The sequence below is a fragment of the Aulonocara stuartgranti genome (genome assembly GCF_965226115.1).
Source record: "Aulonocara stuartgranti genome assembly, chromosome: 6".
Taxonomy (NCBI): Eukaryota; Metazoa; Chordata; class Actinopteri; order Cichliformes; family Cichlidae; genus Aulonocara; species Aulonocara stuartgranti.
Genome location: NC_138944.1, coordinates 25,574,308 through 25,596,527, shown reverse-complemented (window position 1 = coordinate 25,596,527; position 22,220 = coordinate 25,574,308). Strand labels below are relative to the sequence as shown.

The window sequence follows — 22,220 nt, the reverse complement described above, 5'->3', positions numbered from 1 at the left end:
GGTTAAGAGTGTGAGTGTCATCCTTGACAGAACTTTGTCGTTTCAGTCTCGTAATAGTCGTATCAACCAGTCCACCTACTTCCTCTTACGCAATATCAATCGTCTGTCCCTTCCTTACCAACCCCCATATCCTTGTTTATAGCCACGTCACTTCTGAGATTGATTATTGTAATTCTCTTCAGTCCTCCTAACAAGGCCCTTCGCAATCTCTGACTCCTCCAGAATTCTGCAGCCTGGATCATAACTCACACACAGAGTTATGATCACTGGTCTTCAGCAGCTTCGCTGGCTGCCCGTAGATCAGAGCTTTCAGCCACTCTGCTCCCCAACTTTGAAATTCACTTCCTCATGAGATCACGAATACTGCCTCTCTTCCCTTATTCAAGTCAAAACCCATCTGTTTAAACTGACTTACTCTTTAAAAATTGATTCCAGTTGTTGACTCCAATGCTGTTCTTTTATGCTTTGAACAGGGACCTTGGGTTGTAGAAAGGCGCCATAAATAAAAAAATGCACTACTCCCCCCCGATAGAAGTGGCTAGATTTGGATACCACAGTGGAGTTAAGCTATGAGCTAATGCTGGCAAGCTTGGTTTGCATGCTACACACAAACTTTGTAGACAGCCTGCAGTTGGCAGATAAGCTGCCCTTGTATACAGAATGTTAATGGCAGTTTTCCTGTCTGAGTATCTACTAAAGACTCTCTTGCCACTTGCACGATAAATGCTCCATCTCTGATGCTGACCCGGACAAAATTAAATAGAACAGTTTGTGTATCAGATACAATCTCCCATGTATTCAACAGTACGTGAAGTAACAGTTGAGAGTTTGTTTTAACATGTAATGTAAAAAAGAAATAAAGTTTACAAAAGACTTTCAAGCCGCACATGTAGCAGCCAGAGAGGAAAATGCAGAACTGAAGACCTCACAGACAAAACACTGGAGTAAGCATATACTGAACGTACTCAGATACTAGAGTCCATTAGGTGTATCAGTACATTTTATTCAGTAGTGTATATCAGAATCAGAATACTTTATTGATCCCTGGGGGAAATTATTTAGCAGTGTGATAACATTATGTATATACAGTATAGCTAAAAGCTGTGGCACTGACAGCATATTTAAAAACAAATAGGCCAGATGTGTAGCACTGACATGCCATGCTACATTTAGTGTCATCAGCCTATAGCATAAAATACATCTTTAATTTATTATTACGTATGGTAGCAACATAAGCGATAAAAACAGTTATTTACAAATCTACACAAATGCACAGTAGTAGTTTACAGTATTTACATCATTATATAATATTATGTAGAGTTGAGATTTTCCAAAAGGTCCATTAGTCTGTCCATAAATGTTGTAATATTTTGAAGCGTGTACGTTTCACATGCTGGACACAGATCCTAACAGGAGACAAAAATTAAAGATTTGTTTTTCCTCAAATGAATACAAACAATTACAACTGAAAGCTAAAGAAAGGTAATAAGCTTCAGCAGTGGTTATGTGAAAAAATCTTTTTGATTGTACATTTAAGCAAAGACTCTTAAATGTATCCTTTTAGAAGAAGTCAAACTTACATTTTTTGTTGTTTGCAGATTATAATTGAAATCACGGACACATTCCTGTGAATCACGCCCAATTTCTTCCTCATCAAGGACCATTATCAACTCCAACATGTAACATTTCAGCACCATCTTTTTACAGAAATCCTGGAAACACAAGAAAATTTCTTAGCATTTCCTGAAAATGTTCTACGAGTTACATTTCTAAGGAATAAAATAAATAAAATTACTTTATCATGACAAGCTTAATAATAATAATAATAATAATAATAATAATAATTATTATTATTATTATTATTATTATTATTATTATTATTATTATTATTATTATTATTATTATTATTATTATTATAAATAATGCCAAACACCAAAATTAAAAATGTACTAAACACTCCCTTCTCAAGATGATACCAGAGGCCCATATTACGAAGCAGGAATCAGATTATCCAGGTAATCAAGGTTAATTCTGTTTTCTGTACCATGAAGGTAGTTTATTTAACTGGGGTACATCACCATGGTAACAGCCAAACTTGCTCCATGGGTATGTTGAATTCATAATACAGGGCCCAGAGTACGCTGTACAAAACATTCCAACAAAGAACATGTTGCCTTCTACATGCTTTGGATGGCTGTTGTGTTGGTTGGCTATCTGAATACAGGTATGTTTACCAAGGAGGAAACAGAAGCATGGGCGTGGTGTTAGTGCCTTTTATAGCACTCCGTAAACTGAATGTGTGATTCCTTTTGTTTAGTCTTTGGAGTGGAGGTTAAAGAGACCTCCAGGATTTGGACATACACGCAACACTTGTTAGCACTTTGTAATCGATTCACACGATGATTAGAAATCAAAACTGAACTTTTTAAAAACTTACTGGAAAGTCTTCAATTCCTGGAGCGTAGAGCATAGCATCAGATTTCTGACAAGAAATTAAAAACAAATAAACATTTTCATTTGTCTCACCAGATGTGCTTCTCACAACCAACCAGGTTAATATATATAAGAAATTGGTGGAATTAAAAAAAAAAACAAAACACACCCTTCTAGTCCCTAGGGATGTTTGACCACCAAATTTTAACTAGTTCAAGTGAACATTTGTGCCAAAGTTTTAGAAATTCCTTCTAAGCTCTTACGTTCACTTGTTAATGAGAATGGGATTGATTGATGGACAAACAACCAGAAATTTCATCAGTCACTTCCTTAGGTACACCTATTCAGCTACTCATTAAAACGCAGATATCAAAATCATGTAATTACATTGTCAGCACATCTAAATGCATTGTTGCTGCAAAGACAAACTACTAATCTGAGACTTTTCTGTCACAAAGGTCTGCAGATCACATACATAATCTGCTCCTATTGCGCTTACTGCTCTTGCACTTCTGATTAGATGCAAACTGCATTTTGTTACCCTGTATTAATACATGTGTAATTACAATAAAGTTGACTCCTAATCATGGTGTGAGAAAGAAAACATCCAGTGAGTGGCAGTTCTCTGGGTGAAGAGTATGAGAGCAAAGCAAGATAACCAGATTGCTTCAAACTGTTAAAGCAACAGTAGCTCATATCACCAGTCATTACAAGGAAGTTATGCAAAAGAGAATTTCTGAACCTACAACACATCAAACCTTGACACAGATGGGCAACAGCAGCAGAAGACTACACCGAGCGCCCTGCCTATCAGCTAAGAACACAAAACTGAAACTCCAGTTACTACACCATCATAAAATTGGGCAATAAAAGATCTGATGACATTCAGCTGGAAGAGTCAACATTTGGTCTAAATGATATGAAAGCATAGATCCATCCTGTTTTGTGTCAGTGTTCAGGCTGGCGGTGTAATGCGGTGGGAAACTTTTTCCTTAACACATTTCGGGTCTGTTAGCATCAGCTGATCATCGTTTCTGCCTATATCCATAAATAATGACGTAACCAGTGACTGTATAATGAGTAAAGGCTCCAGACTGTTGCCAGTGTAGAGGTAAACTGTCCACTATCCATTAGTTCTGACATAACTAGAGCTACAATTTGCTGCTATATAAATAAAACAGACTTTTTTTTTTATTGTTTTAAGTCAGCATCAGTGAACAAATGTATGTCGTTTTTAAATGTCATACAAATTTTTAACAATAAAAACTCAATGTTACCAAAGAGTTAAAATGAAACCACTCACCTTCACATTATGAATCAGATCATTCAAACATATCCGTAGATCCCCTGCTTCATTCACAGAATTGGCACATGTAGGCGTACTCAAGAGGCTGTAAGAATGAAAATACAATTAGAAAGAAACAATTATGGCAATATGGAGTTTTGTTGGGTGCAACTGATTTGCTGCACCTAGCTGCTACTGGGGAAAGCAATATGGGTATTTAAATGTAATAATATAGTAAAAGTGATTGAAATGCAGTTTAAATTTAATAAACTAACACAGTTGAAGTTTAGACATTGAAATATAAATGTGTCAAACTTCCAAAGTCCAGTACTTTTGTCATACTGCACACCATCAGCTCAGTCACGGAGTGCATTTTGCAGAAATTAACACTATACAGTCATTCAGTCACTGCAAAAAGAGAGTAAACCCCCATCAATTCTAAGGTATTACGACTTTTTTTCTGTTTGTTTTTTTTTAAATATAGCCTTTACTATGTTGTAAAGTTAAGCAATTATAGCCTGAGATAAACATCACATGGCATATTATGGTTTCATTTGACAAAAACCTAAACCAAAATACAGAAGCAGTGTCGCACGCGCACACACACCTCAATAGCTAGCAGAATTGCCTTTAGCAGTAGTAGCTTGAAGCTGGAGAGTTACTGGCCTGCTCTTTACTGCGCTGCTTTTACTTAATCGGCCTTGTGGATATTCGATCTATGCAGTGATCCCTTTTGTTTTGGGGGGTTTTTTTGCGTTTTTTTTGTGTTTTTTTTTTTAAAGAAAAGAGACATTTTCCCTACGACCCTTCACAAAAACAAAACATTTCTACTTGTACTGTGATGAACTCTGGCCCGCTCTTCAGAGTCTGGCATGTGGGTCCTGGACTGTATTATTGTAATACCACCGTTCTTGGAAAGGCACTTGCATTGTGTTAACACTGGAGACCAGGGCCCCATACCAGGAATCAGGTCCGGCTAACAATTAGTGTGATGAAAGGTAAACTCTTGCTTTTCTGTTCCAGGAAGCTTCAACCTCAACCTAGTTACCATGGTAACACATTCTGTGGACAGCTATTTGACATGCCAGTTTATTTCCTCATTCATAAAGTCACAGCTTAGAGCAAAGCAAGTCAAACTTCTATATGTTACAAACACTGAAATATATAACAGTTAGCATTTTAGCAGTTCACATATTCCAGTTAAAATAACCACTTTTACAGTCATTCATTCACTCATCATTTTCTGATAAGGGAGACTGCAATTACGTCACAGACCTATTATTAGCTCAGAGTAAAATCTATAGTCGCCATCTTTTGAACTCAGTGAATCAGTTCCTCCAAAACATTTACTGTACATTGCTGTAGCAATCAGTATTTAAATGAAGGTCATCTGTGTAACGCTTTAAAACATAACACACTGATCAATTATTTGGCATGTTGTAATTGGACTTGAGTCTTGGTCTTGAGAGGACGTGAATAATTTGAAGATGAGGCTGAAATGACTTTAACCTATTCCCTCAGTGAATCAGTGGGCAGCCAAAAATCACGCCTGGGGAGGGACGGTACCTTGCTCAGGGGTACCTCAGGGTAGCCGTTCAGTGGATTCGAACCCCCGACCTTCCGATCATGGGGCGACCACACTACCTACCGAGCTGCAGACAGTCATGCAGACAGCACAACATTTCATGTTGAAGTCTTTTCACAGATCAGTCGGTAAATGACCTTTTTAAAAGCTTTGCCAGAAACCAAAACTCTAATTCTGAACTTCGACTTTTCAACTGGAAAACTTTGTTGTTTACCTCAGGTTATATTGACCCGATACTAAGCCCTGATGAGAAACAGATGACTTATATCCTTATGTAAGACATTAGAATTAAGAGGATGTACTTATCTGTTTATTTGTAGGAATTTTAAAAAGGTTAGGCTTTCAATATTATTTTGCTGTTTTACATTTCTTTTTATTTTACTCAATATAAGGTTTATGCCAGGCCTGTCCTAAATTAACAGTACTGACAATTTCTGATTTTTTATGATTCTGTGATGATTAATCCACCAGTATGTGCAAGCTATTTAATCCAAATGAATACTATCATTATTGGCATTGTTCATAAATATTCAAGTTTACAGTTTTGCAAAAGGAAAAAAGCAGAAACAAAATCGAAAATCACATAAATTTTCTTATTAAAATGCCAAATGACAGCTATTTACTTGCACTCCATAATTTTTTGACAGACTTACTAAATTATTTGTGTTTTCTTGTTTTTAAATAACAGGTGATCTAATAAATCTACTAAGCACAGTACACTCATAAGAAAAACAAAACACAACACACACACTATATGCCTACCTCAGAACTAACAAACAAAGCCACACCTGAGTTTTGTGGCTCTCTCGGCACACCTTACAGGTCAGCTGGATCTGGAAACCCCTCTAGAAATTGTACAGGAAAACATTAGATCATCATCATCATCATCATCATCTTTTAGGTCACCATTTTAAAATTGTAATATAATGGGTGATAAATATGCAATTAAAGTCATTGAAATTTAACAGAAATATGTCAAGCCATCTTTGTGTAACACTGTGGTAAATAATTTCCACTTCTATGGCTGAATAGCAATAACAGATACATAACCATTTTCTCTGAAGTTTGCACATTTCTGTATTCTGTCAGTCTTTTGTGACCATTTGCTCATCTGCTACAGGCTGTGCTCCTATATTTTTAAGCCAACTCTGTTCTCTTCTTCTATTTTCTGCATCTACTAAAACAACAGAATGAGTATGAAATATTAACTGAAACTCAAATAGTAATTTTTTTATAGTGTATTCAAGCTGTTGTCCTGCACTGCTAGAAATACTACCCCGTGCCCACCCACAGTCACCGCACTCCGTAATCATCATACACAAACAAGGTGCAACTCAAAGTGCAGAAAGTCAACCTGCTTTCATCGGGCAGAACTCACAACTTGCATGTAGTGTAAATAACAGCTACAGTTTCACTTTAGAGGTTAAATGCTTTGCAATTCCCTCAAAAAAAAAAAAACAAAAAAAAAAACAAAAAAAAAAAAAAAAAAAAAACACAACAACAGCAACAAAAAAAACCACAACAAAAAAAACAACAACAGCAACAAAAAAAAACCAAAAAACAAAAACGTACCCGTCTTCCTGTGGCTAACTCTCACCAGAGTTACCCAGCTGGAGTTCTTTGGCTAATCCAGACACTGTTTTTTCCCCAGCAATATTTACCAGTCCCTCTTGGAGGAAACTAAGGCATTCCACAGCCAAATGGACTACAATGCATTACAAGCTCTAACAGCTGGGTGTGTCCAGAAAACCTCTAAAGGGAGGCAACCCACACTATTTCAGTTGCACTCCATTTTTATTCCAGATGTACAAGCTGAGGCCCTCACACTACCACCAATATGCAATTTATACAGTGCTTTTAAAAAAAATAAAAAAGATTAAGACATCATCCAATGTAAAGCTTATACCACGGCTGCTCTAAAATAATTAGCAAAAGACAGTTAATCCACCAGCAAGGCCAAGCTCTTTAATCAAATTATTTTAATGCTAAAAATGTTAAAATTTGCTGTTTTACAGATAAGCAGAAAAAAAAAAAAAATCAAAATTAAACTGTTTTACTTAAGATGCCAAATTAGTTATTTACTTGAGGTCCAGTACCCAAATTTGGCTATTTAAAATAAATTTAGATTTTGTTGTTAATTGTTTAATAAAATTTCTTTAAACATTTTTTGGACAGATTTCTAAAATATTTCCTTTTTTTATTTTAAATGACAGTTTATATAATAAATTAGTTAAGGACTGCATTTCTGCATTAAAGCTACACCCGAGGCACAAAATAACCAGTATATTCAAAACTAACATGTCACTGGAATCACACTACAATTTACAATTTTCAGTAATGCAGTAACTAAAGCTGTAAATGCACCAAATTCAGTAGCCACATTACAGCTACAGTTACGTCATTATCTGCATGATAGATGGGGTGGGGGGGGATTTACAGAAATATATACATCTTAAATGGGTCTTGCTATAATCAGCTAGTGTGCAAACAAACAAAGTGCAAACACTGCAAAAAGAGGCTGTTGCTAACACAGCATCGGCTCTTTCCAAGCATCCATAGACAACATCCTAACAAAAAGTTAGGCCAGAACCCAAAGTGATGCTAAAGCTAAGTGTATGCTGACCCCAGCACAGCAGCCAGAGCCTGATCTTCAACAGATAACAAAGGCAGCGATGGCTAGTCAGGCTTGTAACATTGCATCACCCATTTCCAGTTGTTTCTACAGTAGAATTACTGCGGCTTTGCATCTCTTTGGCCTGGTTTTTAATTTGCTTTCTGTTCCGTCTTGTGTTCAATCTCAACTAAACTAAAACAAAGTTTGTGCGGGCCTTTAAGCTTTGTCCCACACACAAACAGGGATTTGTGTTGAGTATCAGGACTGAAGGGGAAGATAAATACTGTTAGATAACATGTCTTACAATGAATTTTACATCTTTTTACAGAGCAACAAAGTAGTAATGTTACAAATTACTTTTTCCCCACCAAGCAATGAAGTATTGAGTATTGAGTGCTGCATTACTTTTAATAGTAATGAGTGGATTTTTTTTTTTTTTTTTTTTGTCAACACCAAACTCAACATCCCATCAATGCCTAAAACAAATGCGACTGGCCCATGTAGTACCTGCGCATTTCCAGCTACTTCTTCTGCAGCCATTTTTCTAACAGACTGGAAGAGAACTGATCAACCTGAGGACATAAATCCCCTAGCAACTAGTGTTAGGGCTGCAGGATTGCAGAGCAAGTCCACCATGCACAACTCGAAATGCAGGCAACAGTGTCAGGCAACTATAAAAAAAAAAAAAAGCTTTAGGCTGAACTTGGGCGATCGTGGTTCAAGAGTTGGGAGTTCACCTTGTAATCGGAAGGTTGCCGGTTCGAAGCGCTTTGGGGTCCTTAGGGACTAGAAAAGCGCTGTAAATACAGGCCATAAATCAGACACCTTAAGGGTACACCTCACTCAGACCAACAACACATGATCTTTGTCTGAAATCTCCATCGGGGCCAAAGCAGAGGATGCATGTTATCTAACATCCAATGTTTCAGCAGTTGTAGTATTATGAAGAATATTTAAACAGCATAGTGATGAAATGTACTTTTAGTTGTCTTCAATTCTGTTGCAGATGTACTTGTGTTTTCCATTTGTACTGTAGTAGTACTGAAGTTAAAGGGTGTTTTTTGTTTGTTTTGGGGTTGTTGTTTTTTTTGTTTTTTTTAAAGAATAGAACTATATTTTCAGTGTTACTGTGAAACAGCCGCGTATCTTAAAACTTTACGGTAGCCTAGTGAGGTTAACATTTATCGATGGTACTCTTCAGCACTTACACTTGCTCTTCCAACAGGAGTTGGATGGATAATCACGACTAAATATTTCTTGAAGGTTGCGCTTCAACCGTGATAGTTTCTTGTTACTTGAAGCAGACCATCCTTCCTATAAATCATTCTTCAAGTTTACAAAACTATTACAGAGACTAAGCTGGAGGCAAGACTAATAACCGGTAATCATTTCCTCGTACCTTTGCTCGAACCGTCAGCCGCGTACTACCAAGGACGCATTTATTTCCATACCCTGCAGTCTCGACGCAGTTTGGAGCAATGCTGACAAACAGCGTTGGACAGAATAAAAACGTAAACATTAAGTTAGGCAGAAACAAGAACGTGGTGGACGTGCACATGATTTGGCTCCATTCTCACTGACAGCTGTGCAGAAGCGTCTCCCCATATACACACAACCGGAAAGACGGGCTGCCAAACTAGCTCGCATCTGACTAAATCGAAAGTGAAAGCAAGTGAGTGAAAGCGAGAGCATTACTTGTTTTTTAAACCAAATTACCATAATGGCACATAGTTCACCGACAGCAGCTGAAATGTATCCCGCGGACCCACGTGGATCGCCCAGTAGACACACCTCCTATATATACGCATTTGATTAGCCTCCCTAATTGGGGACACGCCGTGTTTTCCTCCAGGTGATTAGCCGACAGTTTGGGTTAGACCTCTACTAGTAACGCACTAAAATGTAACTTACAGCTCGCTGATCTCGGTGACATGTGAGTTGAAAAAGGATCACCGGGAGCGCCGTCATCTGCGCAGTGACTGCGGTTGCCGTCGTCCTAGCCAGCGGAGCAGCAAGCAAAGATTACACTTTTGCACCTCATTTGTGATAATAAAGCTGGTTTGTCTCATTGGTCTGCAGCCAGTGTTATTAACACTTGTGGCGAGAGTGAGTACGGGTATGATTTCGCAGGCTGACTTGCACACGCCCTGTTCTGGTCGTGTTGAGACGTTCACTCCTCCTCCAAGTCGTCACTTTATCGGTTTCTTTTTTTTCTTTTAATGCATGAGTCATCAGAAATACTTCACAGAAATGCACATTCAAGAGGGATTTTATTTAATTTTAAATTTTTATTTTTTTACACAAATGAGTCATTCCTACTATTCGGTGCCATTTCAGTGTGATCACTCTTCATCAAAAAATACAAAATTTTGAATTATTTTAACATTTCATCTAAAAGAGGGATTTTCAACCTATAAGAAAAATGTATTGGTCCAGCTAAGGATATTATATTATAATATTTTTTAAAATCAAAGTCTTTACCCATGACGTGCCAAATGTCCACCCTGTTACAGGACATTCAATTTTCTATTAATAACTGTTTTGAATACACAGTTATAGTAATATTTACATTTTCTAAAAGCTACAATGTCCCTTTTTAAAATCTGCAAGGAAATTTCATGTTACAGTGCATAGCAATAACAGGGGTGACGGTAACAGGGGGGAGATTTTATGCTAAACTTAGCCATTACTACTAGTATGATGAACAACAAGCTAGTACATGGTGACCACTAAGAACCATTTTTAACATGTTTATTAGCCATATTATAAAAATTACAAAAAAAAAATTGTTTCCACTATTAATAAGCGTAACAGGTTGGACGTGTTATGCTTTGCCACATTACAAAATCTTGCTAAAACATTGAAAAAAGGGTTGATTAAAGAGTGGTACTTACTGGTCTTCTTCTTGAAAGTTTTCCCTCCAAAATATGTTACATCCGGGAGTGTCATGTGACTAAAAGAATAATCAGGTGATGTGTTCTATGGAATTCTTATCAGAGTAACAGGGGTGACAGTTGATTCAGGGACACAACATTTTTTAAAGATTTTAAGTATTAAACATGCATTAATAATAAAAAAGAACATTTGATGAGGAACATTAGAAATAAGCCAATCCAGAAATGATGAAAAATCTAGATTTTTTTTTTTTTTTTTTAAGTTATATTTGTAACTGAAGTCGAGCAAGCATGACTGGGGACATAGTACTTTAGTGACTTGTGCTAAAATAAAAGTAATTTACTTTTAATGTATTTATCCTGTGTATATATCAATGTGTTCTATGGTAGAGGGGGGTTAAACATACAAGAAAATGGTTTAGAAATAAGCATTAGACAAGTTTTACACTAAATATACCATATTATGTCATTAGGACTCAAATGGCACCGAATAGTAAGAATGACCCAAATGTGCCTTGCAGTTTATTTCAAACATCAGGACAAACAACTGCACTGAGGAAAGATGCCACAAAAAGACTCTCCAATAGTCATTACATAACACCAATAATGAGGACAGGTTATGCTTTATTCATAACAAGCCACAGAAGAATTCCCTTCAGTGGCCGCCAATTTGCCTGGATCAGAAAACCAGTGAAGTTAATGATTTAGGCAATTCATTCCAGCTAATAATTTGTTTATTATTACAGCTGACCAAGCTAAAACGGGACGACTTATTTTGGATATAAGCATACGGGTAAAATGTTTGAGGAAGTTTTTCAGAAACAGGAAGATGAAAGTCTCGAGGCACATTGTGGTGAACTGTTTGGACTATTTAAGACAAGCCAGAGCTTTACAATCATGACTTATTGAAAATTTCCTGTATACTCTGCAGTTGTGTGTGGATTCTGGTGGAATTCAAAAATATGGAAGGATAGTCTGGTCCTAAATGTAACAATCAGACCCTGATTGTAAAAAAAAATCTAGGCAAATTCATAAGATCTGAATGAGTATTTGTCCAACAGCCAATACTGGTTGCCACCTCGTTTGAAAGAAAGTGAAGACCCCCCCCTAAAGCTCTTTAAAAGTTCACCACCATATGACATAAACAACCCTCTTATGTGTGCCAGCTTCACGCCACCAATAGGAGTAACATCATCTTCTTGAGTTTCCAGGGACCATTCACATGGTGGGCAAATGTGACAACCATTAGAGTGTGGAAATACAAAGATCAGCCTTTGCTCCTGTATCAAAAATCACTGCAAAGAGTCAGAAGCAGTTTCATAACTTAACCCAGGCTTGACTGTAAAAACAGAGGAGAAAGCAGGGCACTTAAAGCTTTCTGAGCACCATCAATTTTTTTTAGTCAGGCTTATAATAGCAGGTATTTAATTTATGAAACTGAAATTAAATTGAAACTGTTATTTGAGTCTTTTATTCATTTTGTCTCTATACAGCTGCTTGAATATTGTTTAAAAAAATGTATTTTCTCTTTCAAAGTAACATGGAAAGTTAAAACATCACATCAGCTTTAATATTCATCTCCAGTCTTAATTGTGCATCTAAAGCTTTCTTGAGGATCCTTTGGGTTTACAGGACCACGTGCTCCAGCTGCACCACCTCATCAGTCACCATCAGCTTAGGCTGCAGCACCATCCAATTTAAGACCAGCCAGCGACTCGGACGCAGTTTCTTGTTCGCCCTCTTCATCTTCTTCCTCCTCCTCCTCCTCCTCGTCCTCCTCATACTCGTCTTCCTCGTAGTAATCGTCTTCTCCGTAGTCGTCTTGTTGGTCTCCACCTCCGGACGCTGCGTTCTTCCAGTAAGCATCGTACCCGGACGCACCGTCGTAGTAACCGTCGTCATCGTCGGCACCGGCCTGTCGACCAAACTTCAAGGTGCGCGCTGTGAACAATGCACAGGTGTCAACGTTAGCTCTGGTGTCATTACGCATGGTGGTGAAGCGACAAAGAAAAGGTCCTGTAAGATACAGTCTGCGTAATTCTCTGCAAGCAATGTTTATTCTAAGCCTTCAGGTTGTAATTTAACTCATTATATATCACTTTGTTCCTCTTGTCAATATATGACTATGACACTGCTGTGATCCTTCCACACGTTTTTGCCTCTGTCCCATGTCGGAAATGAAATGTTAATATTGCTAAAGCTCTTTGTGAGGAGCTACAAATATCAGATTCACTGAGCAGGGTTTTTGTTTCAAAATACATCTCACTCTGCTAATAGCAAGTCCTTAGAAATAGAAATCAAATCCTGGCAGCACATTTGAGAGAACAGCAATGTGGCCAACACATGTTTGGCACTGCTTCCAAGGTCAAAGTTTAATTGCATAACATCAGACTCTGCTTTTACAGCAAGAAGCATTTGAGAAAAACCCAAATATTCATGAACAATTCTCTAGAAAATACAATTAGCTGCACTGTGTAAATGACTTCTGGGGAAAAACAAAGAATTTATTTTTCCCCTCATGGTTTTGTTTCATTTTCAAAACACAGTCTGCGGGGAAGTAGCAGCTGTGGCAACTTCCCCGAAACAGGAGCTTTACGGGAAGAAAAACAACTAAACAACTTCCAGTCGTTTAAAGGTATGCGTAACACTCACTTGACATGCTTAGATCTTTGGTCTCCTGTGTCTCGTGACCACATTTGGGACACGGAGGACCTTTTCCTTTCTCCTGTTTGAAGACTTTACTCTTAGTGTGATCATCACAGTAACAAGCCTGCAAGACACAGTTCAACTTTCAGTCAGTTATGGCATGGAAACGCTGGTGCACGAACATGATATCGATGCATAGTTCTCGCTCAACTTCAAAACTAAAGAAAGCAAAGCAGTAACAGTTCAGGCTTGTTTAGGCAAGAGGAGTAAGCTCATTCATCCACATCCGTTCATCCATAAAAACTCGATCGTATTCCCTTCCTCCAGTCTCAAATTCAGAGATCCTCACTCACTGTAACCAATATATGGCAGCTGTCTTTTGCCTCTTTTTGATACAGACTGTACTCTTAAAAAAAGGATTGAATTGGAAATATAAATAAATAACCCCTGCCCCAAAAAGCAGAGTTCCTATTTCAAATGCTTTCTGATCAGATTGCAACTGTGGCACAATGCCACGCAAGCAGCACTTGTGTAAATGTTGTGAGCCACTCCATATGTTTTTATTTTGTTCCTGATGAAGCCTGATAAACCTGAATGTCTGCTGTAGTCATTCCTACATTCTAATATCCTCAATAAACATGGCTTCTCTGTGCAGAAATGCATGCTAAAGTTCAGCTGGCGTAATTTCGTCAAAATTACCATGTTATCATAGTATAATCAGTCTTGTTGTTTGTTGTCTATATGGAGTTGGGGCAGAGTCTCATGCTCAGGAAATGCGGTTTGGTTGCTAGGAGACCAGCAGAACATATACGCTCAATTAATAAACAGCTCCAGCTAAAACTTTGCTTTGAGGGAGGATCAGCATTATTTACAGTGTTGAGAAGACATCCCTTTCAGCTAGCATGATGAGCAGGAATGATTACAGCAGGCTAATGTAATGTGTAATATTTGGTGTGCAAATGGGCATGTGAGGGTAGCTTTAATTTAAAGCTTTAAAACAGACCTGAGAAAATGCACGTCAAAGATTTACTCAGTCGGCACTGGCTGTCTATGCAGTGCATCTTTTATAGTGCAATTCTTTATCCTGTAATTTTCCAGTACAAATAAACAAACATTACTCTATATATATACACATTTAAGGATAAGCACACTCACTTGTTGTGCATTAAGAGGTGATTTATTGCAAAAGTATGCTTTGGCTACACATATTGTCATGAGCTGCCTGGCAAATTCCTTCACTTGTGCACTTCAGTAAAAGTATGCACTGCGACTATCTGGCCTAGCAACAGCTCGTATAGGTCATTGATAGGACCAACTTATTTTTAACCTCTGTAAGATTAGCTGACAACTGTTAAACTAAGCACAAGGAACAACTAAAGGCAGTATGAGCTCCGGCTGCTATTTTCAGCAGGTCCGTTGTTGTCAGCCTGGAGCGCTTTCTTGACATTTTATTCGTTCAAAGCTCTTTGATGTTTAGTTTCAGTTACGTGTCTGTTGTACACAAGGAATATTTCCAGATAAAGGGAGAAAAACCAAAAGCAAAACCACATGAAAACAACGATGTGAATTTGTAGCCATCTTATCAGATTTGGTTCGTTCTTCTTTTGTTGTTACAAACAGTTTTGTAATGCAAGTTGATAACGTGGGTTTATTTTTTACAAACATGCTTGTGATCCTTTTGCATTATATTTTCACAGACTGATTCCTCACCTTACACCGCAGACAGGAGTGTTGTCCCAGTTTATTACAGGAAACACCTAAAATAATACAACAATATTATGAAAACACATTCGTAACATCACTACTGCACATGCTCCCTCTGGATATTATCTGCTCATATGGAAATGATACGCTTTAAACACCCCATTGAAAAAGCCGATTGAATGACAGTGTGACTTACATTTGAATGTTTCTGCTTGAAGAACCTGGCAGCTTGCCTGGTGCTCAAACTGATCATCCTCACATAAGAAGTTCTGACAGAAGGAACAGCGGAAGATTCGCCCTCCTATTTAAGAAGTTAAACCAGTCAGTGGCTCTACTTAGGTAAGCAGGCGAAACAATCAAACAGGGGTGGTCTCACCATGATCCCAGACACTGCGCTCACACTCGATGCAGTCGGCATCAGTCAAAGGACATGAACAGGCGTGAGTGCTCAGGCATTTCCGACCATGGCACACCCAAGCTTCACAGAAGTCGCACACTGCCCCCTTGTGATTGAGTAGGAGAATAACAAGGACCAAAATCAGAAATTGTACTTTCTTTTTTTATGTTTAAATAACCTGCTGATGAGTTTACTGGCATGTAGCAAAAACAGACACTGATTACTGAACACCAGCTGGACCCTTGACACACCTTATCATATGCTACTTAGCTTAATTATTCATTTTGATTGCACTTGCACAACACTGCACCATGAGCATAAAGAGTGTCAGAGTGATACTGAATGGTAAATGGACTGATTCTTATATAGCGCTTTTCTACTCTCCCAGAGTACTCAAAGCGCTCTATACAACATGCCTCATTCACCCAATCACACCCACTCTAAACTCAAGTGCAACTAATAAGCATTCACACACATTCACACTCCGATGAACGCATCGGAGGGCAATTTGGGGTTAGTATCTTGCCCAAGGATATTTGGCATGCAGACTGGAGGAGCCAGGAATCGAACCACCAACCTTCCAATCAGTCGCTAATCTGCTCTACCACCTGAGCCACAGCCACATGAATAATAGCTAGCCCCAGATTAATGCAGAGAAAATCTACAAGCTGCTGCTTCTTGGTTGTAGATGACCTCTGTTGGTGTGCTTGAGGCCTTGTTTATTCTCCTAGCCTGCCGTCTGGAGTGCTGTTGCTATCAGTGACAACATCTAGATGAGCGGCTGATTGTTGCGGAATCTGCTGGCAACATGGATCTCTTGGTTTGTTTGTTATTCGGCATCGAATGGCCTTACATATCAAGGGAGAGTCCTGCTGCATTTACAGTCTCTGAAAGCTGACATTATCATTGTGTAAAAGGACTCCTCCCATGCTATTTGATTATAAACCTAATATACCGGTGGGATTTTAAAGTAAGTCTTTTTTTTGCTGCTATCATTATGCGAGAATGTAGATCCAAGTCCCGGCCCCGTGCAAAATATTCCCACAGCAGCGGAATTTAAAAATAGAGCAGGTCTTGACCTTGTGCACTAGAAGTTTTCTCCCTAAAAGGACTCGATAAAGCTCTGCACTGGCACAGCTGAAACAGACAGGGCCACAAATGAACCTGCTGCCTGGATCTGTTAGAGTTTTAAGAAATCAAACCAGGACCTTGACTAGAAATTCCAAATATCAATACATACAGTGCTGTGAAAAAAGAATTCGTCCCTTTCCAAATTTATTTTTTATTTGTATATTTGTCACACTCAGTTTGAGATCCTTAGGCAAATATTAATATTAGACAAAGATAACCCAAGGAAATACATACTACAGTTTTTAAATTATAATTTCGTTCGTTAAGGCAAAAAAAAGTTATCCAAACCTATCTGAACATTTTATATCAGCTACTTATGTTTTTAATGCAAATGTAGAATAGTCCTGATGCTCTACATTGAACTGTCTTTCCCATTTTGTATCATCTTTGTGCCTAAACCTATTTCCTCTATGGCAATCTTAAAATGTTAAAAAGCCATTGAGCCAAAAAAATTCATCTGGACCTGAGAACCTCACAAACAATTTTTTAATCAGATTCTTCAGCTTAACATCATCCCTGAAAATCTAGAAAGCTGCCTATACTTTATTATTTTAAAAACATGGGATCCCCTCAACAAATATTGCCCTAAACCTAAATTTCTACTTGCGCCAAAATTGTAGAATTTTAAATAAACTCAACAGTACTGTAACAGCAACTATGTTGGTAACAAATTCTATTATTATTGCCTTGGACTGAAAGCTGCTGTGTTTGTTGATCTGATTCTGATGACCATGAGCTGCTGTTAGAAAGACTCAGTGACGTCAGTTAGAATGATAAGACTACAGGCTAGTTCAGGAATGCCCTTTCAGATAGGACACAGTGTGTTTATACAGATGAATATGAGTCAGGTTTCTATGAAGCTTTTAAATGGAGTCACGCAGAGGTCAACTTTAGACCCTGTTTTTTCTTCCTTTTTATTATTAATATAGAAGATTATGCCTAAACCTAAACCGCGCATTTATGCAGATGATACCATAATGTACTCACAAGGCTCTACTCTGAGTCACACTGTTGACAGCAGCTGCAGGCACTCTTTAGAGTACCCAACTTGGAACAGCATTCTCTTATTTTGCAGCTCATTCATGAAATACCTTTCAGAGAACACTAAAGCTGAATCATTTTGTCTCCCTGGGAAAATACAGAGGGTGCCACTGCATGATCTGGACCTTGTATTTGAATTAAATTTACCACTGACAAAATTAACTGACTTGTTTTATTTTATTTTGATGTAACTTTGTCATGGTGCATCTTCTTGGCCAGGTGGCCCTTGAAAAAGAGATATTTATCTCAAAGACTAAATAAATAAAAATATTATTTCTCCCAACAAAACCTACCAGAACAATGTTCCATTAAATAATGTCAACCTAATATCATTTTTACAGTCATAAATTACATTGCTGAGTGAAAATAAATCAAACAGATATAGAATAGAAAACTTAAATATACAATAAACTTACCACCATGCCCATTCCAGTGCTGTGGACCCCTGGATGTTTGACAACACAATCCGATGACTTCATACATTTCATTTTACCTAAAAACAGGAAGAAAACTTTACAGATGAATAAAACGAACACAAATAATTTCAGTGTAATGGTAAATAGTGTAATACATGAACAAAATCCCCTTCACAACATTTAGCCAAGTTACGATCACTCTCAAGGAGCTAGGTTTGCCAAAGCTACTGTCGTCAATCAAGAAATATCTTTATTAAAGTAAATACAGAAGCTTTCACTAAGCCTGAGTTAAACCTTCTGATAACGCTAAAAAAAACACGCTAATAACAGAATAAACTTTCTGGGATTTCCTTATATTGATGATTAAGCATGCTTCAAGACAGGCTGAATAAAAATGAACTTGTACCAGAATAATAAAGGAGAAGAGCATAGAGAAGAAGAAAACAAAACAAAACCACAGAGTTCATGAGCCAAACTTTTTGAACTGTGTGGTTTTCATCATCTATGTAACAAAATAATGGAGTGTAATGGTAGAAGCATGTAAGGTTATGTGAAAAACAACAACTAAACCTTTCAATTCTACTGTTTTACATATCAGCACATTAAAAAAAATAATCTGGTCCTTAGCATGACATGACATGCAGAAACGTGTGGAAAAACTAATGACATCCCTCCTGCATTTATAGTATTTAACAGCGTAAGTAGCAGCCAGGTACTGCTAATCAAATGAACTTGATTTATTGATAATCAGCAATTGTCAGCACCTCTATAATAACAGAAGCTTTGGCAGGTTGCTGATCTGGAGCATTCAGGTACGTTAACACTATGTCATAATCTTTCCAAAAGTGGAGATTCCAACAAATTCACTCACAGATCAGTCTGCGCAGTGCTCCATGAAACTGCAAAAAAACCGAGAGCAACATCCAAGATTCTACAGACATGTAAAATCCTCTGTACACCAAAGTATTCTACCGTCAAAGGTGAGGACATCTAAAGCTTGAGCCAACCACAGCAAATGTACAACAGAATGGCTTTTTTTTAAAAAACAAAAAGCATTAAGATGTTTGAATGGCCCAATCACAGCCCAGTCAAGCTAAAAAATGATTACTTCATTACTGCTGCTGAATCTGGTTCTACAAGCTAATGAATCCAGGGGTGTGAATAATGTTTCCACACAATGCTTCTGAATTTGGACTTACTTTTTGTTAAGTAATTAATGACCTGGTACAATGTGTTGCTTATTTAGGTTATATTAACCTTTTTAAGACCTTGCAGGGACCTTGCTATCACTGAGCTGGCTGTGAATTGGCACATTTTTGAATGGGCTTGGATGTGAAGGTCACAAATGAGCAGGGAGTGTTAGCTTTAAAATGAATATCATTCCAACATTACTCAAATAACACGTGCAGTGTACTCACCACACTGCGCGCAGACAGGCAGCTTCTGCACCGAGTTACAGAAATAACAGAAAGCCCTGTTCTTCTGTTTTCTAGCATGTGGCATCAGAAACGTTAAAAAAATGTTAATTATCTCAGAATTATGGAGAATCTGCAGTTGCACATTGGTCATATAAGTGAATAAAATCACTTACCTCTGACATTTGTCACATTCCTGCAAAAATGTAACAGTATAAAAGATTAGATACATATTAAGGCATTGCTGTTGTTTTAATTGGGCATCTATCAGCTATCGCAGCTACACACCATGTTGGAGTTGCAGGGGTGTTTGGCCACGTCAACATGTTCCCTGTTGGCTCGTATTTGCTTCTCTCGCTCTTTCCGATTTTCAGCCTTTTTTCGGGCACCGGTTTTCTTTTTGGGCATTTCTGGTTCTCCGCGGAGCTTGACACTGACTCCGTCACCTGCAAACACGGACAAACGGGGTGAACCACGCCGGGAGGAAACTGGGCGACTTCTTCTGTGTGAAATTCAGCTAAGAACGAGCAACTCTTAGCTGATATCTCATCTCAGTGCTTTTCCAATAAGCTGCACAGGGACTACAGCCAGCAACACGGGTGGTGAATTACGACAACAAGCACTACAACTATAAAAAGTTTCTGACATTTCTGTTCATGTTGGCTAGCAGCTCCCGTGTCTGCTGACTGAGCTGGTGTCTCATAAGCAAATTACATTTAAAATAAACTATAACACCACTCAACACATGTGTACATGACTTTTAGACTGTAAAGGAACCTCCTAAGTGTTCCTAAATATTACACGCTAGCGTAATTAAAAAGAAAATAGATTATTTTTGTATTTTTCTTTACCGAAATGATCAGTTCAGAGAACGCAGCTAGGTCCGTCCTGAAAATGTGTTCACCGGAACACTCGGCTAAAAAACATTCGTTCCACACATGCTGGTTTTTGGTTATGGTGGCTTAGCGTCACCTCTTTTCATTTAATGATTGATGTTAAATAATTTACTTTTTTATAGGGCAGTGGTAATGCATAAATATACAATATGGCCTACTTTAAATAACACAATAAACATTTGCAATAATAATGATATAGTCTATATGATATATAATAGAGTATATATTACAATAAGACCTAAATTTAACCAGTAAAAGATAATTTCTTTTTCGAATGGGTTTGGCTCCAGTTTTTCTTATAATGCTACTCCATGTGCTAACGCTAATGGGAGCTCTACAATTGCAGGACATTTCCTGTATCACCCTTGAAAATAGCCCATACATGTTGCATAAATGACACTTGTCCTGAGACAAGATGTAAACCTAGCTGCTAAAAAAGCCAAAATATAAAATAGAATTCACCAAAATGCCTTTTTTTTATCAAAACTTTTTTTAATCAAATTGTGCTTCATATATAACCATTAGAATTACCTTTAAATCCACTTTTTGATGTTTTGATTTTGCTGACACGTTTTTTGTAATTGTGAAGTAATTTAGTTAATATCAACATAGTAATTATGCACTACAACAAATGTGCAACCTTGTTATTGAAACCTATGTAGCTTAGAACAACAATGAGACAATATGTCAAAGAAGAAGTGAGATGATTGGATCATGTTTTAACACCAAAAGTTAGTCGTCTTTGACATATTTTGTATTTTCTTTCTGTCTTTTCTGACTAGATTTGGTGTGTCACTCTAACCAACGCATCCCTGTTGCCCATATCATGGACTGGTAGATTTTGAGCATTAAAGCATTTTCTGCTGCAAGTCTCACTCTCCCAATCACACACACACATTCATACATTGCTTTTATCTATACCTAAGCACTTTTATCAGCCAAACCCCAATGAATACATCAGGGGCTGCCCCATATTACCAAAAAAAAAAAAAAAACCAAAACAAACCCCCCCACCAAAGTTTCCTTCCTTTCTTTATATAACTACATTTATCCTTGACTTTCACAGTACATTACATTCAACAACTGCACCTTTTTCAGACAAAACACTTTTAACACATATTAGCAGTGATTTGCAACCATGTTACCATACATGTAAAACAAATAATACAAACATGTTTTGAAACACAAACATACAAAATATTTGGTCCTGGGATTTTCTTTGTCAAATTTACATCATAATCCACAAATAAATGTAATTTATTACTGTAATTACTCTAATTAATTACGTGTTACTCCAATTCTAACCCTGTTACCAGGTCATTTTAAATAAAACATTCATAAGTGTTTTTCTTAGCTCACAAAGATTTGATCTATTCCATTTGTAATAGTTTGGATTATCTGTTTGAGCAAGGATTGGAAAATAAATATTACAAAGTTGGGCAATAATTAATTAAATTAACATAACATAACTCCCCTCAAGGCACTTCATACTGTAAGTTAAAAGATCCTACAATAATACAGAGAACCCCCAACAAGCAAGCATTTGGTGACAGTGGGAAGAGAAAACTCCCTTTTAACAGGAAGAAACCTTAGGCAGAACGAGGCTCGGGGATCTGTTTGGGTGTGAGGTGAGAGAAAATGGACAAAAGACAGGCTGTGAAAAAGAGCCCACAGTGCAATATTAGATATTTAAGATCTACTTTTTTATTAGGTTCCCAAGCATTGGTAAATGGGCTGTCTCAAGCATAGCACAAATAAAGCAT

The 22,220-nt window shown here is 37.6% G+C and overlaps 2 protein-coding genes across 4 annotated transcripts; both read right to left on the bottom strand.

Annotated features, from left to right (window-relative positions):
- Nucleotides 1–982: 982 nt before the first annotated feature.
- On the bottom strand, nucleotides 983–11,334 carry il15 (interleukin 15). Of its 3 annotated transcripts, none has more exons than XM_082537646.1 (7): nucleotides 10,812–11,334; nucleotides 9,829–9,913; nucleotides 6,066–6,148; nucleotides 3,737–3,824; nucleotides 2,438–2,482; nucleotides 1,581–1,712; nucleotides 983–1,406 (listed from the first exon to the last, which is right to left on the bottom strand). In XM_082537646.1, the coding sequence occupies exons 2-7, from the start codon at nucleotides 9,883–9,885 to the stop codon at nucleotides 1,311–1,313; spliced, it is 501 nt and encodes a 166-aa protein (XP_082393772.1). In that variant the 5' UTR covers nucleotides 9,886–9,913; nucleotides 10,812–11,334; the 3' UTR covers nucleotides 983–1,310. The 3 variants fall into 3 exon arrangements, with proteins under 3 accessions (XP_082393772.1, XP_082393770.1, XP_082393771.1); XM_082537644.1 differs by lacking the exons at nucleotides 9,829–9,913; nucleotides 10,812–11,334 and adding exons at nucleotides 9,317–9,398; nucleotides 9,634–9,794; XM_082537645.1 differs by lacking the exon at nucleotides 10,812–11,334 and having other exon boundaries at nucleotides 9,829–10,113.
- Nucleotides 11,335–12,259: 925 nt separating this feature from the next.
- On the bottom strand, nucleotides 12,260–20,494 carry znf330 (zinc finger protein 330). The gene is made up of 10 exons (XM_082537643.1): nucleotides 20,413–20,494; nucleotides 19,850–20,007; nucleotides 19,738–19,757; nucleotides 19,565–19,635; nucleotides 18,147–18,223; nucleotides 15,538–15,664; nucleotides 15,358–15,462; nucleotides 15,168–15,214; nucleotides 13,464–13,581; nucleotides 12,260–12,752 (listed from the first exon to the last, which is right to left on the bottom strand). Exons 2-10 carry the CDS (start codon nucleotides 19,967–19,969, stop codon nucleotides 12,487–12,489), a joined length of 951 nt encoding a protein of 316 aa, XP_082393769.1. The 5' UTR covers nucleotides 19,970–20,007; nucleotides 20,413–20,494; the 3' UTR covers nucleotides 12,260–12,486.
- Nucleotides 20,495–22,220: the final 1,726 nt, after the last annotated feature.

What these genes read in the sequence shown, in the direction of transcription:
- znf330 (XM_082537643.1), bottom strand. Translation starts at nt 19,969, where the DNA reads ATGCCCAAAAAGAAAACCGGTGCCCGAAAAAAGGCTGAAAATCGGAAA. An exon ending in ACCCCTGCAACTCCAACATG is followed by an intron (nt 19,758 to 19,849) that starts GTGTGTAGCTGC and finishes ACATTTTTGCAG; the next exon opens with GAATGTGACAAATGTCAGAG. An exon ending in GCCTGTCTGCGCGCAGTGTG is followed by an intron (nt 18,224 to 19,564) that starts GTGAGTACACTG and finishes TCCTGTTTTTAG; the next exon opens with GTAAAATGAAATGTATGAAG.
- il15 (XM_082537644.1), bottom strand. Translation starts at nt 9,725, where the DNA reads ATGCGTATATATAGGAGGTGTGTCTACTGGGCGATCCACGTGGGTCCG. An exon ending in GGCTGACGGTTCGAGCAAAG is followed by an intron (nt 6,149 to 9,316) that starts GTACGAGGAAAT and finishes TACAATTTCTAG; the next exon opens with AGGGGTTTCCAGATCCAGCT. An exon ending in CTTTGTTTGTTAGTTCTGAG is followed by an intron (nt 3,825 to 6,065) that starts GTAGGCATATAG and finishes TCATTCTTACAG; the next exon opens with CCTCTTGAGTACGCCTACAT.